This window comes from Silurus aristotelis (genome assembly GCF_946808225.1).
Source record: "Silurus aristotelis genome assembly, chromosome: 16".
NCBI classification, from domain to species: domain Eukaryota; kingdom Metazoa; phylum Chordata; class Actinopteri; order Siluriformes; family Siluridae; genus Silurus; species Silurus aristotelis.
Genome location: NC_139589.1, coordinates 19,219,369 through 19,239,249, shown reverse-complemented (window position 1 = coordinate 19,239,249; position 19,881 = coordinate 19,219,369). Strand labels below are relative to the sequence as shown.

The 19,881-nt window shown below is 36.2% G+C and overlaps 1 protein-coding gene across 2 annotated transcripts in view; it reads left to right on the top strand.

Moving 5' to 3' along the window:
• Positions 1–1,861: 1,861 nt before the first annotated feature.
• Positions 1,862–19,881, top strand: part of unc5da (unc-5 netrin receptor Da) — a 254,244-nt gene continuing 236,224 nt past the window's right edge. The window contains exon 1 of one of the 2 annotated variants that reach the window (XM_083564027.1): positions 1,862–2,841. In XM_083564027.1, coding sequence (XP_083420153.1) covers positions 2,757–2,841 — 85 coding nt within the window. In that variant the 5' untranslated portion in view covers positions 1,862–2,756. The remainder of the gene's footprint in view (positions 2,842–19,881) is intronic. The other variant, XM_083564028.1, reaches the window with a different exon arrangement.

Genomic DNA, 19,881 nt, shown 5'->3' with positions numbered 1-19,881 from the left:
AGTTTTTGCTTCGCAATAACAAAAACTCAATGTTGTAAAGTGTTTGAGGAAATGTATGTTGTTTCTGTACTCTATTGTGTAATTTGCTAGTATCAAATATTCAAGCAACTTTTACTACTACTCAACTACACTTATGATGCAATATAGATTTTTTACTTCACTATATTTTAATTGACCATAACCATTACAAATTACATTTTACATGACATTGGCTTATTTATTTTGTAGAAGAAGCAATATTTATGTTCATTGAGTCCATTGAATGCTAATGTTTTTTTTTTTTCTTGGTAACACGATACTGTCATTTTATTTGTTAATTGAATATACCTTTTTGAAAAATTGCTTTACTGCTTTGTCTTTTTTTTTTTACTAATTTTTTGATCTTTGTTTCATTCTGGGATGTTGTGTTGATTTTTGGTTACTGCAGTGTTGAGGTTTACAATGTGATTTGTATTTCAGGAAATAAAACCATACAAAAAATAATATTCTACTTATGTATTTGTACTTTTACTTGAATAAAAGTTACCAATTTTAAAATGTACTCAAGTAAAGGTAAAAACAAAATACAATGTAAAATGTACTCAGGGTCAAATTTACTGAGTTACTTTTTTTTAGCTTTTTTTTTTTTTTTTTAAACACATTTACAAATTAAAGTGCATAAAAAAAACACCACAGTCCATGGATTGGGTCTAAATTTAATTATGCACTTTTACAGAAAAATAAATCTCCTGTTATAATGTCATTTATGATAGAGCCAAATAAAAAAAATGCAGATACAGACTTCAGACGGCGAGAGCAGGCATTAAACGTCTCGATTCGACGCCATTTCGCTTTCAGCTGGTTCTGCATCACTGCCATCTGTCTTATCCGTCTCCACCTTACTTCTTGTGACATTAGTGCATTTATTCCCTGCCCATCAATCAGATCGAATTGGTGACTTTTAACCTGTAATTGAGTACGTTTTGCAGGTATCTATATTTTTACTCAAGTACGATTTTCAGGTACTCTGTACACCTCTGCAAAAACCCAAATAATAGCATACATAGTAATGATAGTGCTCTTTTAGATGCCTTAAATGATTGCCTTGTTTGTACTGACTCTGGGACATAGACTTTCTTCTCGTTCTTGGACCCAGGTTGTATTTGTTTCCCACTTCTCCATTATTAGGATTACAGGTTTGCTGGGTTCTGTTTTTCACAAATTGGAAATCACAAATCCACCACTGCTACTGTTGCTTAGGATGTTCTCAGAGGATCAGGTATTGTTCAGCTTTTAGTCATTATTTACCTGTTAAACTTTAGTCACATTATACCAATATCACAAATCTTTTACCTTCACACTCCACAGTTTTATGTATTATTTTGTCCAACCAACACACTTCATCATCATGTCATTTCATGACTATGTGATAAAAACAAGTCATTCAAATAAAAGTCATTCACTGCTTTTTTTTTTCTTGTAGTCAGAAATACATAGTTCATTTCACAGTATCTTGTGGTTGAATTGATACCTTATGAGGTCATGCATGATCAGGAATGTTTATATAATAAAAAGATTATTAATTCCTTTATTTCAGTATTGATTTGACCTGTATAGTTGATCAGTATTGATTTGACCTGTATAGTTGATCCACTGACCCAGAAACACTGGGAATGAGAGAACATTAGGAACAAGATGGACACGCACCCTGAATGGGACATTAGTGCATTTCAGAGCACCTTGCACACACTGATACACACTCAGAGCTATTCATCCATCCTCGTTAAAGATTTTTGGGAGGTTGAAAGAAACCAGAGGCAGAGGTCGCATGCCCAATGCAATTCTGTTGTGAAAAACTTAAAAAGGCTCCAGTCTAGCCCACTCTTCAACGCGTTTTGATATGCAAATGAGAATCACGACGAAACAATCAGTTTGCAAATGCTTCGGGGTTGTGACGTCACTTGGTGACTTTTGGCGACATTTTTAGGCATTCACTAGCTGATCCTACTGTTCCTAAAGCAACACCGGGTTTAACAATCCTGGGCTTGTATCGCACCCATTTCACTACACACTTGTGTTTGTGTGTTTGTGGTGTGTGTGTGTGTGTGTGTGTGTGTGTGTGTGTGTGTGTGTGTGTGTGTGTGTGTGTGTGTGTGTGTGTGTGCGCGCGCGTGTGTGTTATATTGTAGAATTGAATTGTTTATTAATAAAACTCAAGGGCTCGTGACTGTAGATCTCTGCTCTGTAATGTACTGAGCTGTTGCTCGGTCTCTCTCTCTCTCTCTCTCTCTCTCTCTCTCTCTCTCTCTCTCTCTCTCTCTCTCTCTTTTCTGGCGAAGTGCCCCTGCCCAGCCCGTATCGGAGCAATGAGAAGCTCCGTAGCTCTCCCAGCTGTTCGTGTCTCAGAGTTTCGTGGAGCTCTTGGCACGCGCGGGTAGCTCCTACGAGCTCGTAAGTGAAGGACAGCACGCCAAGCACGCTCTCTCTCTCTCTCTCTCTCTCTCTCCATCCGTGTGTGTGTGAGTGCACACTCCTTACTCTCGGACATCTCACTCCAGGCACTCGTCCGCTCTCGTCCCGCTCTGGTGCATTCCCTTGGAGGACTGTTTGTTTCTTTCTTTCCCTTCTTTCCTTTTATTTATTTTTTTCTTCTACCACGCAAAGCGCTTTTTTCCAGCTCTTTCACTACACCGGCACGGCGCGAGCGACCGGATCACGACGGCGCGCGCCTACAGATGCGTGCGTGCGCAGGGAGCAGAGGCGCGAGCTGAGCAGCGATGGCGCGCCCGTGGAGCGCACGCTGCCTGTGCTGGATCCTCGTGGCAGCCGTCAGCGTGTTCCTGCCACCCGCCGGGGCCAGAGGTGAGGGACACACCCACACACACACACACACACACCTCACACGCGCACGCACATGGTCAGGTGGATCTCCACGAGCGCGCGAGGAAGAGTTATTAGCGCGTGACGAGCGAAAAAGTTACTGCGTCCCTTTAGACCTTGTGTGCATATATATAAAATTATTAGATTATTAGACCTTATTTTAAAACCTTATTAGATTATTATACCTTATTATTATTATTATTATTATTATTATTATTATTATTATTATTATTATTATTATACCTTATATATATATATATATATATATATATATATATATATATATATATATATATACACACATACATGCATACATGCATACATACATACATACGTGCGTGTATGTGTGTGGGTTGATACAGTGCATTAATGTGTTTCAATGCCACATCTGCAGGATGGACATTTCTGTTTTAAAATCCTATCGTTTATTAGGCTTGGGTGTTATTTCTTGCATGCCATTGCATTTTTGTGATGCATTTCTAGGAATGCATGTCTGGGAACGTGATTGCGTTGCTGAGAGCTGAATGCAGTTTTAAATGAACCCGGTCCAGTGTTCAGTAGTTTAGTGATGTACTGCAGGACTTTATTTAGCTCTATGATATTCATTTGGCTGTATTAAGAGCGGCTTGCTAGCCAGAATCATGCAGTGCAGCCAAAATGTGCTGTGCATTAATTAGATTAAGTGAAATGGCAGTGCTTAATAGTATGTTTGTGTGGGTCTGTGCAGGTCTGGGAGTGTATTATACATGTTCCTCTGGGCTATAAAAGAAATTCACGCTCGGTGTCATGCGATGCACACTGTGCAACAGGTTTTTACACTTCCTTCATGCTGTTTATCCTCTCTCTCTCTCTCTCTCTCTCTCTCTCTCTCTCTCTCTCTCTCTCTCTCTCTCTCTTAAATTCAGTTTTTCTTGTTCATATATTTTACTCTTTAAATATAGCAGATTAGTAAACCCTGACCCTTGGTTATATTCTTGGAGCATATTTTTATTTGGAAAGCAATCTAATTTTGACATTTATGAGTGCAACATGCAATTGAGGCTCTGCGCTTGCCTTTGTGTGTAATTTAATCATTTATTCATTCGTCTTTAGTAACCACTTTATACTGGTTAAGATCGCAGGATGCTGAGACTAACCTAGAAACACCAGGTGCACCAGGAACACAGTACACCATGCTGTACACACACCCAATTTAGAGGAGCAGGAATTTGGAGGAAACACAAAAAAAACTTGGAGGACACAGTATGCAAATGGGCAACAATTAGGTGGACTGTAACCAGAGCTCACAATTAAACCGGGGACCCTGGAATTGCACGGTGGAAGAAAGTTTGCAGAAATTTCACATCTATTCGTTTTATAAGCGTAAGATTAGTTTTCAGTAACTTTTGAGAGTCGGTGCTGAATATAATTATAATGTCCTGGCATCGAAAAAGTAATGTAACCTTGTTTCAGACCTCTTTGGCTCATGCCAGGCCAAAAGCAGAAATGTGTGTGTGTGTGTGTGTGTGTGTGTGTGTGTGTGTGTGTGTGTGTGTGTGTGTGTGTGTATGTGGATGCTCTTACATTTGAGCTCGCTAAATGCATGTGAAATGTGAAGGAGTCTACACAGGAAACCGTGCCCCTCGATGCAGAAAATAAATGCCCCCTTCAGTCAGTTGGTGAGTTAGCTCGGCATTACATTTGCAAGTTTACAAATAAAGGAGGCTTGTTACATAAAAATGTTTGCACATGTACAGTACGGTCCCTGAGCGAGTATTAACTTTGTTACATATGATTAATGCATCCATAAATGTAGCTATGGATATCGCACGTACGCGCCGAGGACCGAAGCAGAATGTAGATGAAAGTCCAAAATGTCATCACCAAAATGTCATCATCTATTGCCATTATCTAGTAGATCATTTCAGCTTTCACAGTAGTACAGAACAGGCAAAGGGAGCAAAGTACTGAATTCAAATAAACACACAAACAAATAAATACATTTTCTGTTTACCAGCCATGTTTGAGTTTTCCGTCTCTCCCTCCAACCACTTCATGGGTTCTTTAAGTTCTTGAAGATGAGTCATGTCAATGCTCAGAAAATTGCACGTCTTTTTTCATCCTTATCCATTTACTCTTCTTTTGCTAGTGTTATATGGATCTTGTATTGTTTCCAAAGCTAAGCTACATTTCCCTATTTTCCTTGGCACATAGCACCTTCGATTATTGGTATAAAGGTTGTAAATTCTTTTAGCTTTTGTCCGTAACTGTTATACTGCTACTTTTATTAAACAATAAAACACAGTTGGGACGTGGATTATATTACAGTAATGAACGCCACAGTGGTGTGATGGGGAGCAATTAATTTTTCCCATAACACTTTGTCCTAAAGTGTTTAATTGCTCAGTTTATACATCATCAATTTACCAACATTCATAAAATTTTATTTATTAAATGAAAAAAAAAATGACACACTGTACATTTTATTTCTTTATAGTTATGTGTAATATTGTAAAATGCCCATGAAGCTAGTTTATTAACACTGACCTCTCACACCTGAAGCTAACAAGACAAATGTACAGCTTGTTATGTTACTGCGAAACTGCAAATTCATTCTATCCATATTCCTGAGTGTTCAAAAAGCATTGATACTGAAGGCTATTTAAAAAAAATCAACGTCCCACAGGAAACTACAAAATATCAGCAATACATCTTTTGACATAAAGGATCCTTTATTCTCCACAAGTTAATGTGAATTACTATGAGTTGTCACTATAGAAATGTTATCTATCTATCTATCTATCTATCTATCTATCTATCTATCTATCTATCTGTCTGTCTGTCTGTCTGTCTGTCTGTCTGTCTGTCTGTCTGTCTGTCTGTCTGTCTGTCTGTCTGTCTATCTATCTATCTATCTATCTATCTATCTATCTATCTATCTATCTAATCTAATCTAATCTAATCTAATCTATCTAATATTACAGCCTAGTCTAGCAGACCAAAAATAAATTATTTTAACATGAGAAAAAACTCCACCATCTTCTATATAATGAATTTCAATGTTGCATAAATAATAATAATTTTTTTTACATATTGATGTTATTTAATTAGCATAATGATAGAGGAGAAGTGGATGAACAACGAATTTTTAAAATGCTGCTTTTCAAAGTACACTTGTGGCTGAATGTTAATATTCAGTGTATACAAGGTGCTGCAGAAAAGCTCCATTTTAAACTTTTTTTATTATAGTTTTTTTTTTGCTTTTATAATGTAAAATATTAAATCAAAATGATACGCATACATGTTCGTAACAACAGGCCCGTGATATAAAATAGAATTTAAAAAATATATTTTTATTAAATAAATATAAGAATGTGGTCTTTCATAGACATTTATTGTAATGGTTAATATTAGTAATTCAATAAAAAAATTATGTTGTCCTTCTAATACAATAACATTTCTGTAGTGCCAACTCATTCATAACTCCTTTGTATGAAGGACACTTCACATAAACACAGATGTCTCTTATTATAGCATTTTCGTTAATTAAATTAGTCTCCAACATCAATGCTTTTTAAAAACAACCTACAAATAGCAGAATTTCTGACAGGAATATGTTAAATCTTTGCGTAACCTTATAAGCCTCGATTATCTTATCAATCTGAGAGTGAGAGCGAGAAGGTTCTACTGTTAAGTATTGACAAACATGGATGTTCTACAACAGTCAACAAAACATACATCACAAATAAAGCATACAAATAAAAGACCACATACTTTAAATAAAAGAACATTGTTAGCATTACACTATATACAAAAAGGTTTAACACGTAACACATTCTTTATAACATGTTATACGGTTATGGTATGTTCTTTTATGTTCTATGGCCACTCAAGATCTTTCACCCAACCTATGTTAACCATTTGTTTATGGAGTTCGCTTCAGAACATTTTCATGCTGAAGAGAAGGGAAAATGTTATGATACCACATCCAAAGACATCCAATACAATTGTGTGCCCCAACAGTTTGGGGAAGAACCCTATATGACTGGAAAAGTCAGGTGTCCCTATAGTTTTTGTCTATTTAGTTTCTTTTGAATACTATAAACTTTCTTTCGGCTTCTCCCATTAGGGGTCGCCACAGCGGATCATCCGCATGTTTGATTTGGCACATGTTTTTACGCTGGATGCCCTTCCCAACTCAACCCTCCCCATTTATCCGGGCTTGGGACCGGCAGTAAAAGTGGCTGGGGTTGGTTCCCTGACCTGGGATCAAACCCGGGCCGCAGCGGTGAGAGCGCCGCATCCTAACCACTAGACCACCAGGGAACCTTACTTTTAAATGCTATATTGTATTATTAATTGTTACTAATTATTACTATCAGAGATGTTGCTATAGATCAAAAACAAAGTCTTTATAAAGTTTAAATCCACCTCCAATGTTCCTGGCCTTACTCCCTTTCCACTTGGTCTCCTGAACACACAGCATATCTACCTTTCTCCTCTCCATCATATCAGCTACCTCTCTCCCTTTACCAGTCATAGTACCAACATTTAACGTACCAACCTGAACCTCCAGTCTCCTACACTGCTCCTTTCCCTGCCGTCTCTGTAGACGTCTTCCTCCTCTCCTTCTCCTCCTTCGGCCAACAGTAGCCCAATTTCCACCGGCACCCTGTCGGCTAACGATAACTGTGGCTGTCGTTGTTAACCTGGGCCTCGACCGTTCCAGTATGAAATTCTCATTTGTGATCCGCATATTTAATTTGGCACATGTTTTACACTGGATGCCCTTCCTAACGCAACCCTCCCCATTTACCCGGGCTTGGGACCGGCACTAAGAGTGCACTGGCTTGGCAACCATAATGGCTGGGTTTTTAAAGTGACAGAGTAAAAGACTATAACACATGAGAAAACGCTCTGATTGCGTTCGACAGCGAACAGTCAAGCAGCTCAAATTCGCTTATGCTGTCTCTCTAATTAGATTCATGTGTTTCAATGTTATTCTGGAAAATATTGTCGAATGATAACTGTATTGATTGTCTAGTTTCCATCACTGCACTAAATAAATGTGGCTGTAATGTTTAACTCAGACTTTCTTTTCCATTTATGAGCAGTACCAGAGCTACAGTACCTGCTGTGTAAAAAAATTGGCTCCCACACTTTTTTTTGCTATTAACAAACAGAAAAGGAACATGTCTGGTGTGATTTTGGAACCTTCTCGCAGTGTGCATGGAGCAGGCGTGTATTTAAGTTTGCTATGATGAAGCAGTGTGTAGTAGATATTATGTATTTAGCCTGACATTTATTGTCTAGGGTGTAGTGTCTATCAAGGGTCTAATGTCATTCTGTTTGCTTTAATAAATATATATTGTAACGTTTACTAAATATTACATTTACTAAATATTAGAGTCCATGTGACATTAAAAAGATGTCCTGTTACACTTTACTTTTATGGCATTTGGCAGATGCTCTTGCGCAGAGAAGGGTCTTGCGCAGGGGCCCAGGAGTAGCAGCTTGGTGTGGCTGGGGTTTGAACTGTATTCGGAACACGACAGCATGCTGTTACTATGTAGAGCCTAACATAACAGCCTCAATTCTTGGGCTTAAGGATTCCAAAAGAATTACGATGTGATTGTAATTCCTGCAGATCGTTTTTCAGGGGCATTTTCATGATGTGAAATTTGTGTTCTATTAGATCCAAAAAGAGTTATACTGGATTTAGATCTGGTGTTGCAAAGGCCACTGGAAAACAATGTAATGGCTGTAAAACCATTCTGACTTGTGCTTTGTGACATGGTGAATTATAAGGTTGGAAGTAGCCACTGGACGATGAAGGGCCCAGAAAGGCACAAGAATTTAAGCAGTAATTCAAGTCAAGTCAAGTCAAGTCAAGTTTATTTGTTTAGCGCTTTTCACAACAGACATTGTCTCAAAGCAGCTTTACAGAAAACAACAGTGAAGGTGAATGGTGTGCGTTTGTCCCTGATGAGCAGCCGTGGCGACAGTGGCAAGGAAAAACTCCCTTAGATGATATGAGGAAGAAACCTTGAGAGGAACCAGACTCAAAGGGGAACCCATCCTCATATGGGTGACATCAAAAGTTTGGTCATAAATCTTTCAACAATACAGAACAATTTGTGATCATCATAGATCCAGCATCAGCTTCTCCATGCCAGGGCCTTTAAACACTCGGCATCTACTTCTCCATGATCATCCATAGGTCCATAATCTTCACGAGGTGGGACGTGACTGGAGCTGGCCAAACCTCAGGAAGCCTCGGGATGGGGAGAGAAAGAGAAGCAGTGGAGAGGAATTAGCGTAGCTGCTGTTCATGATATTAACAGCACAAGTTGATAATGTGCATGTGATCAGATGTTCTGGAGCACAAGGTTGTGATGTGATGTGCGTGATGTGTGTTATGTGTAGGCTTTGCTAAAAAGATATGTTTTTAATCTACACTTAAACTGGGAGAGTGTATCTGAACCCCGAACACTGTCAGGAAGACTATTCCAGAGTTTAGGAGCTAAATGTGAAAATGCTCTACCGCCTTTAGTGGACTTTGCTATTCTAGGAACTACTAGAAGCCCAGAGTTTTGAGATCTCAGGGAGCGTGACGGATTGTAGCGTGTTAAGAGACTGGATAGATACATGGGAGCCAAACCATTTAGTGCTTTATAAGTGAGTAGCAGTAGTTTGTAGTCTATTCGAAACTTAATAGGAAGCCAATGTAGGGACGATAAGATTGGGGTTATATGATCGTATTTTCTTGACCTAGTAAGAACTCTTGCTGCGGCATTCTGAACTAACTGAAGCTTGTTTATTAATGATGCAGGACATCCACCTAGTAATGCATTACAGTAGTCTATTCTAGAGGTCATAAACGCATGGACGAGCTTCTCTGCATCAGATATAGATAACATATTTCTTAGCTTAGAAATATTTCTAAGGTGAAAGAAGGCTGTTTTTGTAACTTGATTGATGTGATTTTTAAAAGATAAGTTGCTGTCTAAAATAACTCCCAGGTCTTTTACCGTAATTCACAAATATCCTGTGTCATTCAGGCAGTGATTACTTGGTATCAATGGGCCAAATGTGTGCTAAGGAATTTATTTGCACCTTAGCACCATTTTACCAGGGGTATAATGTATATAGGGGTATATGGGTATATATAGGTATATATAGGGGTATGCTATATAGGGGTATAATAACTCCACCGGCCTGGATGGTTTGCACAAGCCAGGTTGGGCTCATGGATTCATGCTGTTGGCTCCGAATTCTTGCTAATATCATGTGCCTCGGCAGAAATCAAGATTCATCAGATCAGGCTAACTTTTTTCCAGTCCTTGTGCCCACTGCAGCCTCAGCCTTCTGTTCTTGGCTGACATGGTCTTCTCCTGTTGTAGCCTGTCTGCCTCAAGGGTTGACGTGTTGTGCATTCAATCGGTTGTGGTTATCTTGCATCACTGTAGCCTTTCTGTCTGCTAGAGCTACTTTGTTCTCTATTGGGCGCTCTCATCAACAAGATGTTTCTGTCTGCACAACTTCTCCTCAATAGATTATTTTGTAATACACCATTCTGAGTAAACTCCAGACTGTTATACTTAGAAATCCCAGGATATCAACAGTTAAATACTGAAACCAGCTCAATCTTCAACAGCCATGATCTTAAAATAACTGCGATACGTTTGGACATGTATTGTCACACTCTGTGTTTTATGCATAATATAACACGATTCATTATTGAATCGAAAATAAGATACAAGCCTAAAATGTTTTCATCTTTATTTCTTTGTTTATTTGTTTGTTTTAAATAATGAAGCACGGTTCAAATGTGCACACACATCGAGAAGCTGTGCTTATGTGTATTTTAATTAATAAAGCATTTTTATAGCTTACATATTTACATAATCAATCAATTTAATCATAATCATCTTTTCTAATTACCGTAATTTCCGGACTATTAAGCGCACCCATATATAAGCCGCACCCACTGAATTTTACAAATATTTTTATTTTTAACATAAATAAGCCGCACCTGTGTATAAGCCTGTGTCTACACTGAAACTAGTGAACTTTACACAGGCTTTAACGAAAGACACTAAATGCAATATGTTGCGCTTCTATTAGGAGCATAGCGGTATTTTGGGAATAGCCTGCCACTGCATTCTTCCGGTATTACTGAGTGTGTGCGACTGAGGATTATGTGCTTATTATTTTCTGATGCTCATTTTTAAGTTTCTTTGACTTACTCATAACGCTGTTGCCAAGAAAAATAAAAAAGCACGAGTTTTGGAAACCTGTCTGTGCTTATATGATTTCTGTTGCAACTGGAGCTAGCGAGCTCTCCCTTCACCCAGACTCAACGCGTTACAACGGCTTGTATCTAAACAGAAGCCTACCAAGAAAGTCATTGTTCACTGTCTTCCTCCTTCCTTTCACAACTATTTCTTTCGGGAGTTTATCTTTTGGCATCGTCGTGCGTTTAAAAATCCCCACCGGTGGAAGTTTTTCTCCCGATGCCGTGCAGCTCAGAACACAGGTGAGGTGCATTTTTTCGTTTCCGTTCGGAAATTTCATTGGTCTAATGTTATGGGGTTCATTTTTTTGGCTTGAAGTTTGTGAAACCAGGAAAAACCCAGAAAAAATTCATAAATTAGCCGCTTCGTTGTTTAAGCCACGGGGTTCAAAGTGTAGGAAAAAATTAGCGGCTTATAGTCCAAAAAATACGGTACACAAATTTTGCTATTCCGAATAAAATCAAATATAATTTTATTTGTCACATACACATACACACAGAGTATGACATGCAGTGAAATGCTTTTTACGACGATCGGTTTATTTAGCTATTTACAAGCTAAATTTCAGTGTCATTTTGGCTTGAGCCGATTGATGGACAGTACTTTTTCAAGTTTTCCCCCAATTGTTTTGTTCTCCCACAAACCAAATCTGATCCAGCATGACAATACCCCTGTGCACAAAGCCAGCTCCATGAAGGTTAAGAGATCTTGAGTGGCCTGCTATAGAGCTCTGATCTCAACCATGTTGAACATCTTTGGGATGGTTTGGAATGCTGACTGCACCATTCTGACCCTACATCAGTACCTGAATCTACTAATAACCTTTTAGCTGAATGAGCACAAATCTCTACAAGCACAAAGGTTATTATAACAGGAAATGTTGACTACATGTTGAAAGGGATGTTCAAAACGCACAAGTGGTCAGGTGTCCACAAACCTGTGTAAATATACAGTAGTGTATGATATCAATGATGGAAAAAACATGTCTGCAGGTTTAAGGGCTTTAGCCACCTGTTTCGCTGCTTTGTGTAGAAAAGCTTAGCACTTTCTTTTTTTATACACCTGTGTGATAACCATGGTAACATCAATGCTACAGATATCACCTGTTACTTTCAACCCAATTATCAACCTCTGTGATTCTATCTTTTGTATGTTTGTTTGTTTTTTATTTGTGAAGTGCAAGGTGTTAGAATGATTAAAAATAAATGTAGCTCAATGAAAAGTAGTTTATTATGCGCTAAAATTATTAGTAGTAGTAGTTTCAGTATTTGTGTTAGAATTATTACTAATATTGATAACAGTAGTAATTTTACAATAGTTTATTAATTTAATTATTCACTGATTTATGTATATTCTGCTGATTTTCTTTTTATAAAGCATTGAATGCTTCAATTATTATTATTATTATTATTATTATTATTATTATTATTATTAGTAGTAGTAGTAGTATTAGTAGTAGTAGTAGTAGTAGTAGTATTATTAGTATTGTGTTTGTGTTTATTTATTTATTTACTTATTTATTACATTCGATATTGTATTTATATTTGTTTCACAGCTGATTTTCTTTTAATCAATTATTCAAATGCTACTATTATTATTATTATTGTTGTTGTTGCTGTTGTTGTTTTTATTATTGTTGTCATTTTGCCTATTTATTTGTGTTCCTTTAATTAATTTTTTATTTAAAATAAATAAATAAAATTCTTAAACTATTATTATTATTATTATTATTTATGAATTTATTTATGTTAAATTAGTTTATTTGTTAATGTATTATATATATATATATTCTGCAGCTATTTTGTAAATAAATTATTCAAATATTATTTTTATATTTTATTTTCAAAATATTTACATTTCGGTTTTTATTATTGTTGTTTGAGTTTTGTCATTTTTGCAAAAAAATAAAAATAAAATATTCACTCATGACATAACCACTTAATGGCCAGCATTTTATTTATACTGAGCAGCTCCACCCTGAATATTTTAAATAGTATATTTCTTTTAAAATAAGTTTAATAACTTTCTTTAGTTATTTTTTTATTAGGAGGATAAAACCAGCATTTTAGACATACAATTGTAAAAAAAAAAACCTCTGTATTTTCAGTGAATCTGAGAAGCAAAAGGGTGCTTGCATTCATACACACGCGGACACACACACACACACACACACACACACACACACACACACACACACACACACACTCATGAACGCTTTAATTCCCATACCAGTGAGTCTTCGTCAAAATATGAATCTGGACAGAGAGGAGCTTTGATTTCCTCACACTAAACAGAAACTCTGACCCTTTGGCATCCACTTAACTTTAACTGATCCCTTATGAGCCATTTGCAAGTCAATTAGACAATTATCCCTTTGAGCGTGACCCCTCCTTCATTCTGTGGACTATGGAAATCAGAAAGAGCTGCTCAAACATTCATAATTCATAAATAATTTTCATGTACAACGTTCATAGAGGAATGCAGTTGGGTACACCTACTGTACATGATTAAGGAAAAAGTTATCTTTAGCAAGACTCAGGTGGAGAAAAATAAAAGCTAAAGCTGTCGAACTGTTCGCCATATTTCTGTCCCTGAGCCGGGTCATGGTATTACATCATCACTGTGATTGTAGTGTGTTAAAAGGCATTTTGCATTGACCATGTTTTATTCATCAGCTGTGTGTGTGTGTGTGTGTCTGTGTGTGTGTGTGTGTGTGTGTGTGTGTGTGTGTGTGTGTGTGTGTGTTTGTGTTTTTTACTGTGTGCACAAACACAGCAAAATTGTTTGCTATATTCCATTTTGAAAGCAAGAATGAAGTGTGTGTGTGTGTGTGTGTGTGTGTGTGTGTGTGTGTGTGTGTGTTTACTGTGTGCACAAATGCAGCAATCTTGTTTATGTCTATATGCCATGTTGAAAGCAAAAATTAAGTGTGTGTGTGTGTGTGTGTGTGTGTGTGTGTGTGTGTGTGTGTGTGTGTGTGTGTGTGTGTGTTGTTAAAACAATATGGAACATGAAAAGATATCTGTGTGTGTGTGTGTGTGTGTGTGTGTGTGTGTGTGTGTGTGTGTGTGTGTGTGTGTGTGTGTGTGACAATATGGAACATATAACGAACATATATTGAACTGTGTGTGTGCGTGTCTGTGATGTGTGTGTATGCAAACACCTATTTATTGGGAAATGAATAGTAACACACTTACTATGGAATAATTATTAAAGTGTTTGTGTGTGTGTGTGTGTGTGTGTGTGTGTGTGTGTGTGTGTGTGTGTGTGTGTATGAGATTTATGATGAAATGATTTATTGATGGTGAAATTAATTCCAGTCATAACATACTTAACATGGAACATGTAATTAAATGTGTGTGTGTGTGTGTGTGTGTGTGTGTGTGTGTGTGTGTGTGTGTGTGTGTGTGTGTGTGTGTGTGTGTGTGTGCATGTGCACCACACTACTTATTTTAAAATGAATACCTGTATTAACAAATTTAATATCATACATTTAATGACTTTTTAAAATAAAAGCATGACTCTATGATGAGTCAACACAGTCTGCTCATATTGATGAAACACAGTGGGGATTATAATGCAAAATAGTATGTAATGAGCATGTTTTTGGCTGCTGCCATGTCCACATCTACAGTTCCAATGTAGTGATGTCATCTGCTCTATGACTGATAGTGTTATTTTAGTGCTGTGAGAAATGTGATAAAGCATAAATCATGCGATAAAAATACGATTAATCGTGCAGTCCAGCTGTCAAATTCTACTTCTGTAGCTGATTCATTTTTTTTCTAATTCTGCTTGCCAATATTCGGACTTCTGACTCACTTCTTGCTATTTTTTTGTTTTGTTTTTTTCCAAAAAAGAAAAAAGAAAAGATGTCAAATTCTAAATCTTTCTTCTCTGAATAATCTCACCTTGATTCTATAGGATTATACTTTACAGCTGTTTCCGCACATCTTTTCAACACACTGAGTGCTGTTTTGCTAACTCTTCTACACCTCTATTCTGTAATAATATTGCAAAACATTCCCACTGTCCTGCATCACCTAAAAAAAAGAATGGTTTTATTTGCGGTCTGGTCCATTTCAAGTATCTTCATGCTTATTAGTAAGATTACCCTGTATCCTCCAAATGTGTGTAAATGTCCTTGTAGGCCAGACTAAACAAAAAAAAAAACAGTAAGTCAATGTAAGATTTTTATCATGCCCTAACAAAAAAATCTTGGAGAGACTTTCCCATGCGATCTATGATGCCCGTGGTGTCATTTCTGATCAGGGAAGAGTCACACCGCACACAGAATGGTGCATATGTTCTTCTACAGTTTATTGCAGATAACAGACAAGTATATACACACACTGGAAAAAAACTAAGATCCAAACTGTTCCTGATTGGGTAAGAAGACATAGTAACCAGAGATGTGTGAGCCCAGACAAAGACATTCTGTGTACCTTACATACTCATATCGTAAAGATCATATAGACACTGAACAGACAACATAGGAGTGTGTGTTTAGAGAACTAGTGTGAGGCCCATCTTAACAGTAACATTCAATGATATAAAGTTTAATTAGGTATATTTTGGTTTAATTAAATAATTAAGTATAATTCTGGAGAATGGAAACTTTCTCTACCAAACCTTACATGTACCAAAATAAATGCATTTCTGCAAGTTCTCATATCCCCATAACCCCATAACCAGACGTTTCAGGGCCAGTGCCACCCCCAACCATCAGCCTACTGAACTCTGCATTGTATATATTCTTTTTCCCTTCTCTATAATGATATAATCATATAAACAATATAATAATTCACAGCAAATATCCTAGTTTATCTTTATACATGCTATACACTGACCCGGCATCAAATTATGACCATCTGCATTATATTGTGTTAGTCCCCCTTTTGTTGCCCAAACACTCCTGATTCCATTGAGCATTAACTTCCTCAGCAGTTTGAGCTACAGAAGCTCGTCTGTTGGATGGAACCACACGGGCCAGCCTTCGCTCCCCATATGCATCAATGAGCCTTGGCCACCTGTGACCCTGTCGCTGGTTCACCACTGTTTCTTCCTTGGACCACTTTTGATAGCTGACCACTGCAGACTGTGAGCTAAAGTTTTGGAGATGCTCTGACCCAGTTGTCTAGCAATCGCAATTTGGCCCTTGTCAAACATTTTTTTCAAGCTCAAATTCTTACGCTTGACTATTTGTTCTGCTTCTAACACATCAACTTTGAGGACAAAATGTCCACTTGCTGCATAATATATCCCACCCAGTAACAAGTGCCATGATGATGGGATAATCAGTGTTATTCACTCATTCATCATAATGTTATTATGTCATAATGCTATGGTTCGGTGTGTATGAACAGAAGTGAATAGACTTAATATCCCATTCCACAAAAAGTTCACATTTGCTGTGACGTATATATTTTAATATTTATATATTAATATAACATGTATAAAGTAATAACGCAATATATATATAAAAAAGATCAGACATTGCTTTTGAATTATGCTTCAACAGAAGCATTCAAACAACAAACTAAGGAAACTGGCCTGGACAAAAATGATGGTACCCCGACAAAAAGAGAAAATAATTTGACCATAGGGACATGTTACACTAAAGTGTGCCCTTTATTTAGCAAAGGTGTCTTCCAACTTGTAGTCAGTCAGTCTGCCTATTTAACCCTCATAAGGTCTTTGTTTCCTGTTTACAAATCTGGTCTTTGGGGTCTATATGACCCCAACAATTGATAGAGAAATTATACAAAAAATATACATTTTTAATTATACAAATAATATATATATTTTTTTGTTTACTTCTCATCTATTCATTAATGCTGTGTTTTGGGAGATATGAAGTACTTTTGTACCTATTTACCACACAATTCCTCAACTACACCATAAGCTTGCATATGAAATATTAATTTTTTATGAAAAAATCACTTAAATGATGATCTAAATTTCTGATTTATGCTGGATTTATAGATTTTTTTTTTTGACAAATGAAGAAAAAATATTGAGTTTTTTTCACATTTCCCATTCATTTCAATGTGGGGTCATATTGACCCCGAAGACCAGAAGTGTAAAATTTTTTTTTACATACCTTCAGAACAACCGAATCAAACCCAGTTTTTTTGTGTGTGTATAGATAGATTATGTAGGAAAAGTCACAAAATATTATTCCACTCAGATGAAGGGAACCCTTTTTTTTAATCAAGGAAAAGTCGATTGGGGTCATATAGACCCCAAGGACCGATTAAAGGTTAAAGGCTGAAAAGTAGTCACTGTGCTGTTTGGTATCATGGTGTGCACCACACTGAACATGGACCACAGAAAGCTAAGGAAAGAATTGTCTAAGGAGATTAGTAAAAAAAAAAAAAAAATAGACATGCATCTTAAAGGTAAAGGCTATATCTTCTGGGGCTGCGCTGCTGCATCTGGCACAGGGTGTCTTGAATCTGTGCATGGTACAATAAAATCTCAAGATTATCAAGGTATTCTGGAGTGAAATGTGCTGCCCAGTGTCAGAAAGCTTGGTCTTAGTCACAGGTCCTTAGTCCTCCAACAGGATAATGACCCATACAGCACACCCATTAAAAAACACCCAAGAATGGCTAAGAACAGCATAGGCACCCTTCCAACCTGAGACAGCTGGAGCAGTTTGCTGATTTAGAATGGGCTAAAATACCTGTCTACAGGTGCAGAAGTCTCAATGAGAGTTACAGAAATCACTTGAAGCAAGCTTAATATTAAGTTAAGGGTACAATCATTTTAAGGGTACAATCAGTAAAAATCTTTTTTTTTTTTTTTTAAAAAGCAATGTATGATTTTCATTAGTACATTTTTAGTAAATGTTCAGTAAATTGTTACTTTTGTCAGTTCCACATCTAAACACGCCTATATATATATATATATATATATATATATATATATATATATATATATATATATATATATATATATATATATATATATAAATATATACATACTGTATATAAATTCCACTTATGCGTCAAGTCTAAAAACAAGCACAAAAATCCACCATGATGCACACATCAGGCATTTAAAACCGTGGAAACATAGCAAAAGTTCAGTTTAGTGTCCTGATGATTTACATTATTTAAAACATCATACCTTGTAAATTATGATGTTTGTCTGTAATGTAAATACTGATGTCTGATGCCTGTAATGTGAATACGTTTACTATATGAACTTGACAGAGTAATCTGTATATACTGTACGTAAATCTGAAAATGTACAAATTTATCATTAAAGACTAAATGATAAATTTGAGGCATTGTCCTTTTGAGGCATTGTCCTTACAAGTGCATGCACTCTGGAAATTTCATATGATGTAGGCACTTTTCTGAACAAAGTGGATTTTTATTCTTGTAATGTATCATTTTTCCTGGGAGTGTTATCCAATTTGACGAATGTTGCACACTGCTATTTGTTACAACATTATATTAATAAAGTTCTAAGTTTCCCTGCCAGAAACAATATTTTTGTATGCTAGTTTTACCCATGTTCTTTTTAAAAGTGTGCCAAATAATGGCACACTTTAGGGGTTGAACATGACACATCATAGGTTCACCAGCTTGTAAAAAATGCTATTTTTCTGTTTATATGTTTTAACCAATACCCATAGTAAAATCCTGAGTGCATTACCATTTATGCCATATTTTAGATGATCTTATCCAAAGTGACTTATCTCATTTATTTACCTGAGCAGTTGAAGGTTAAGGGCCTGGCACACAATTGCATCCAACACCCTACTACCACTTAAATATCCCCCATATATATATATATATATATATTTTATAAAACACTTTAAAAAACATGCTGCATAAACCCACAAGCAGAATTTGATACTAAATTGTTTGCAATGGAAATAGAGCATAATGAATATAATGAAGATTAACATTCAGGTACAATAAAAGTCGTCATTTTGTATGTGGACATTTTAGTTTGACTTGGTTGGTTTATTTAGAAATTGCTTAGAATCCGATTGCCTCAATTTTGACGTTAATTTGAAGTTAATTTAACTAAACAAATAATGTATTACATAAATATAAAATAAAAATCAAGTTAGTTTACTATGTCAATTTCGGTTACTATACTCTTCAATGGTTACTAACGTTATGTAAGTTTAAATAGCATAGATTACTGTCTAAAATCAACCTCATTGTATATATTTGTTCTGCAAATATCCTAAATGATATTATGCTTTAATTTAGCCTTTTATTTTAAAGCAATGGAAAAAATATGTGCAATCAGTTTCCAGCTATATAAGTACAGCTATAACAATTACAGTACGAGACACTTTTATGTAATAAACATAAAAAAAAAACAATCATTAAGAACATTGCAAAATTGTATTTGATATAATTTTTTAATTATCAATAAGACTATGCTTCTATAACATCTGTCTGTGTAATTGAAGAATATTAATTAATAGCAAATTGTCCTTGTTGTTCAATTAGGGATTTGGAAAAAATTGTTGCATTGTAGGGCAGAAAAAAAAAAGAAGCCATGCCCGATGCCACTAGAGTTTTTTGCTTGACTCTGAAAAAAATGTTGTTGCACTTTTCAACTTTATCATCATCAATATTAATTATTATATATATTTTTTTTTTCTTGCATGTTTTGTCAAGAGCCTTGAAGACGAGTAATCCTGCGCCCCAACAAAGGACAATTTCAGACCTTTGAGAAGCAGCAATATCATATGAACTTCTCTCATGCTCTC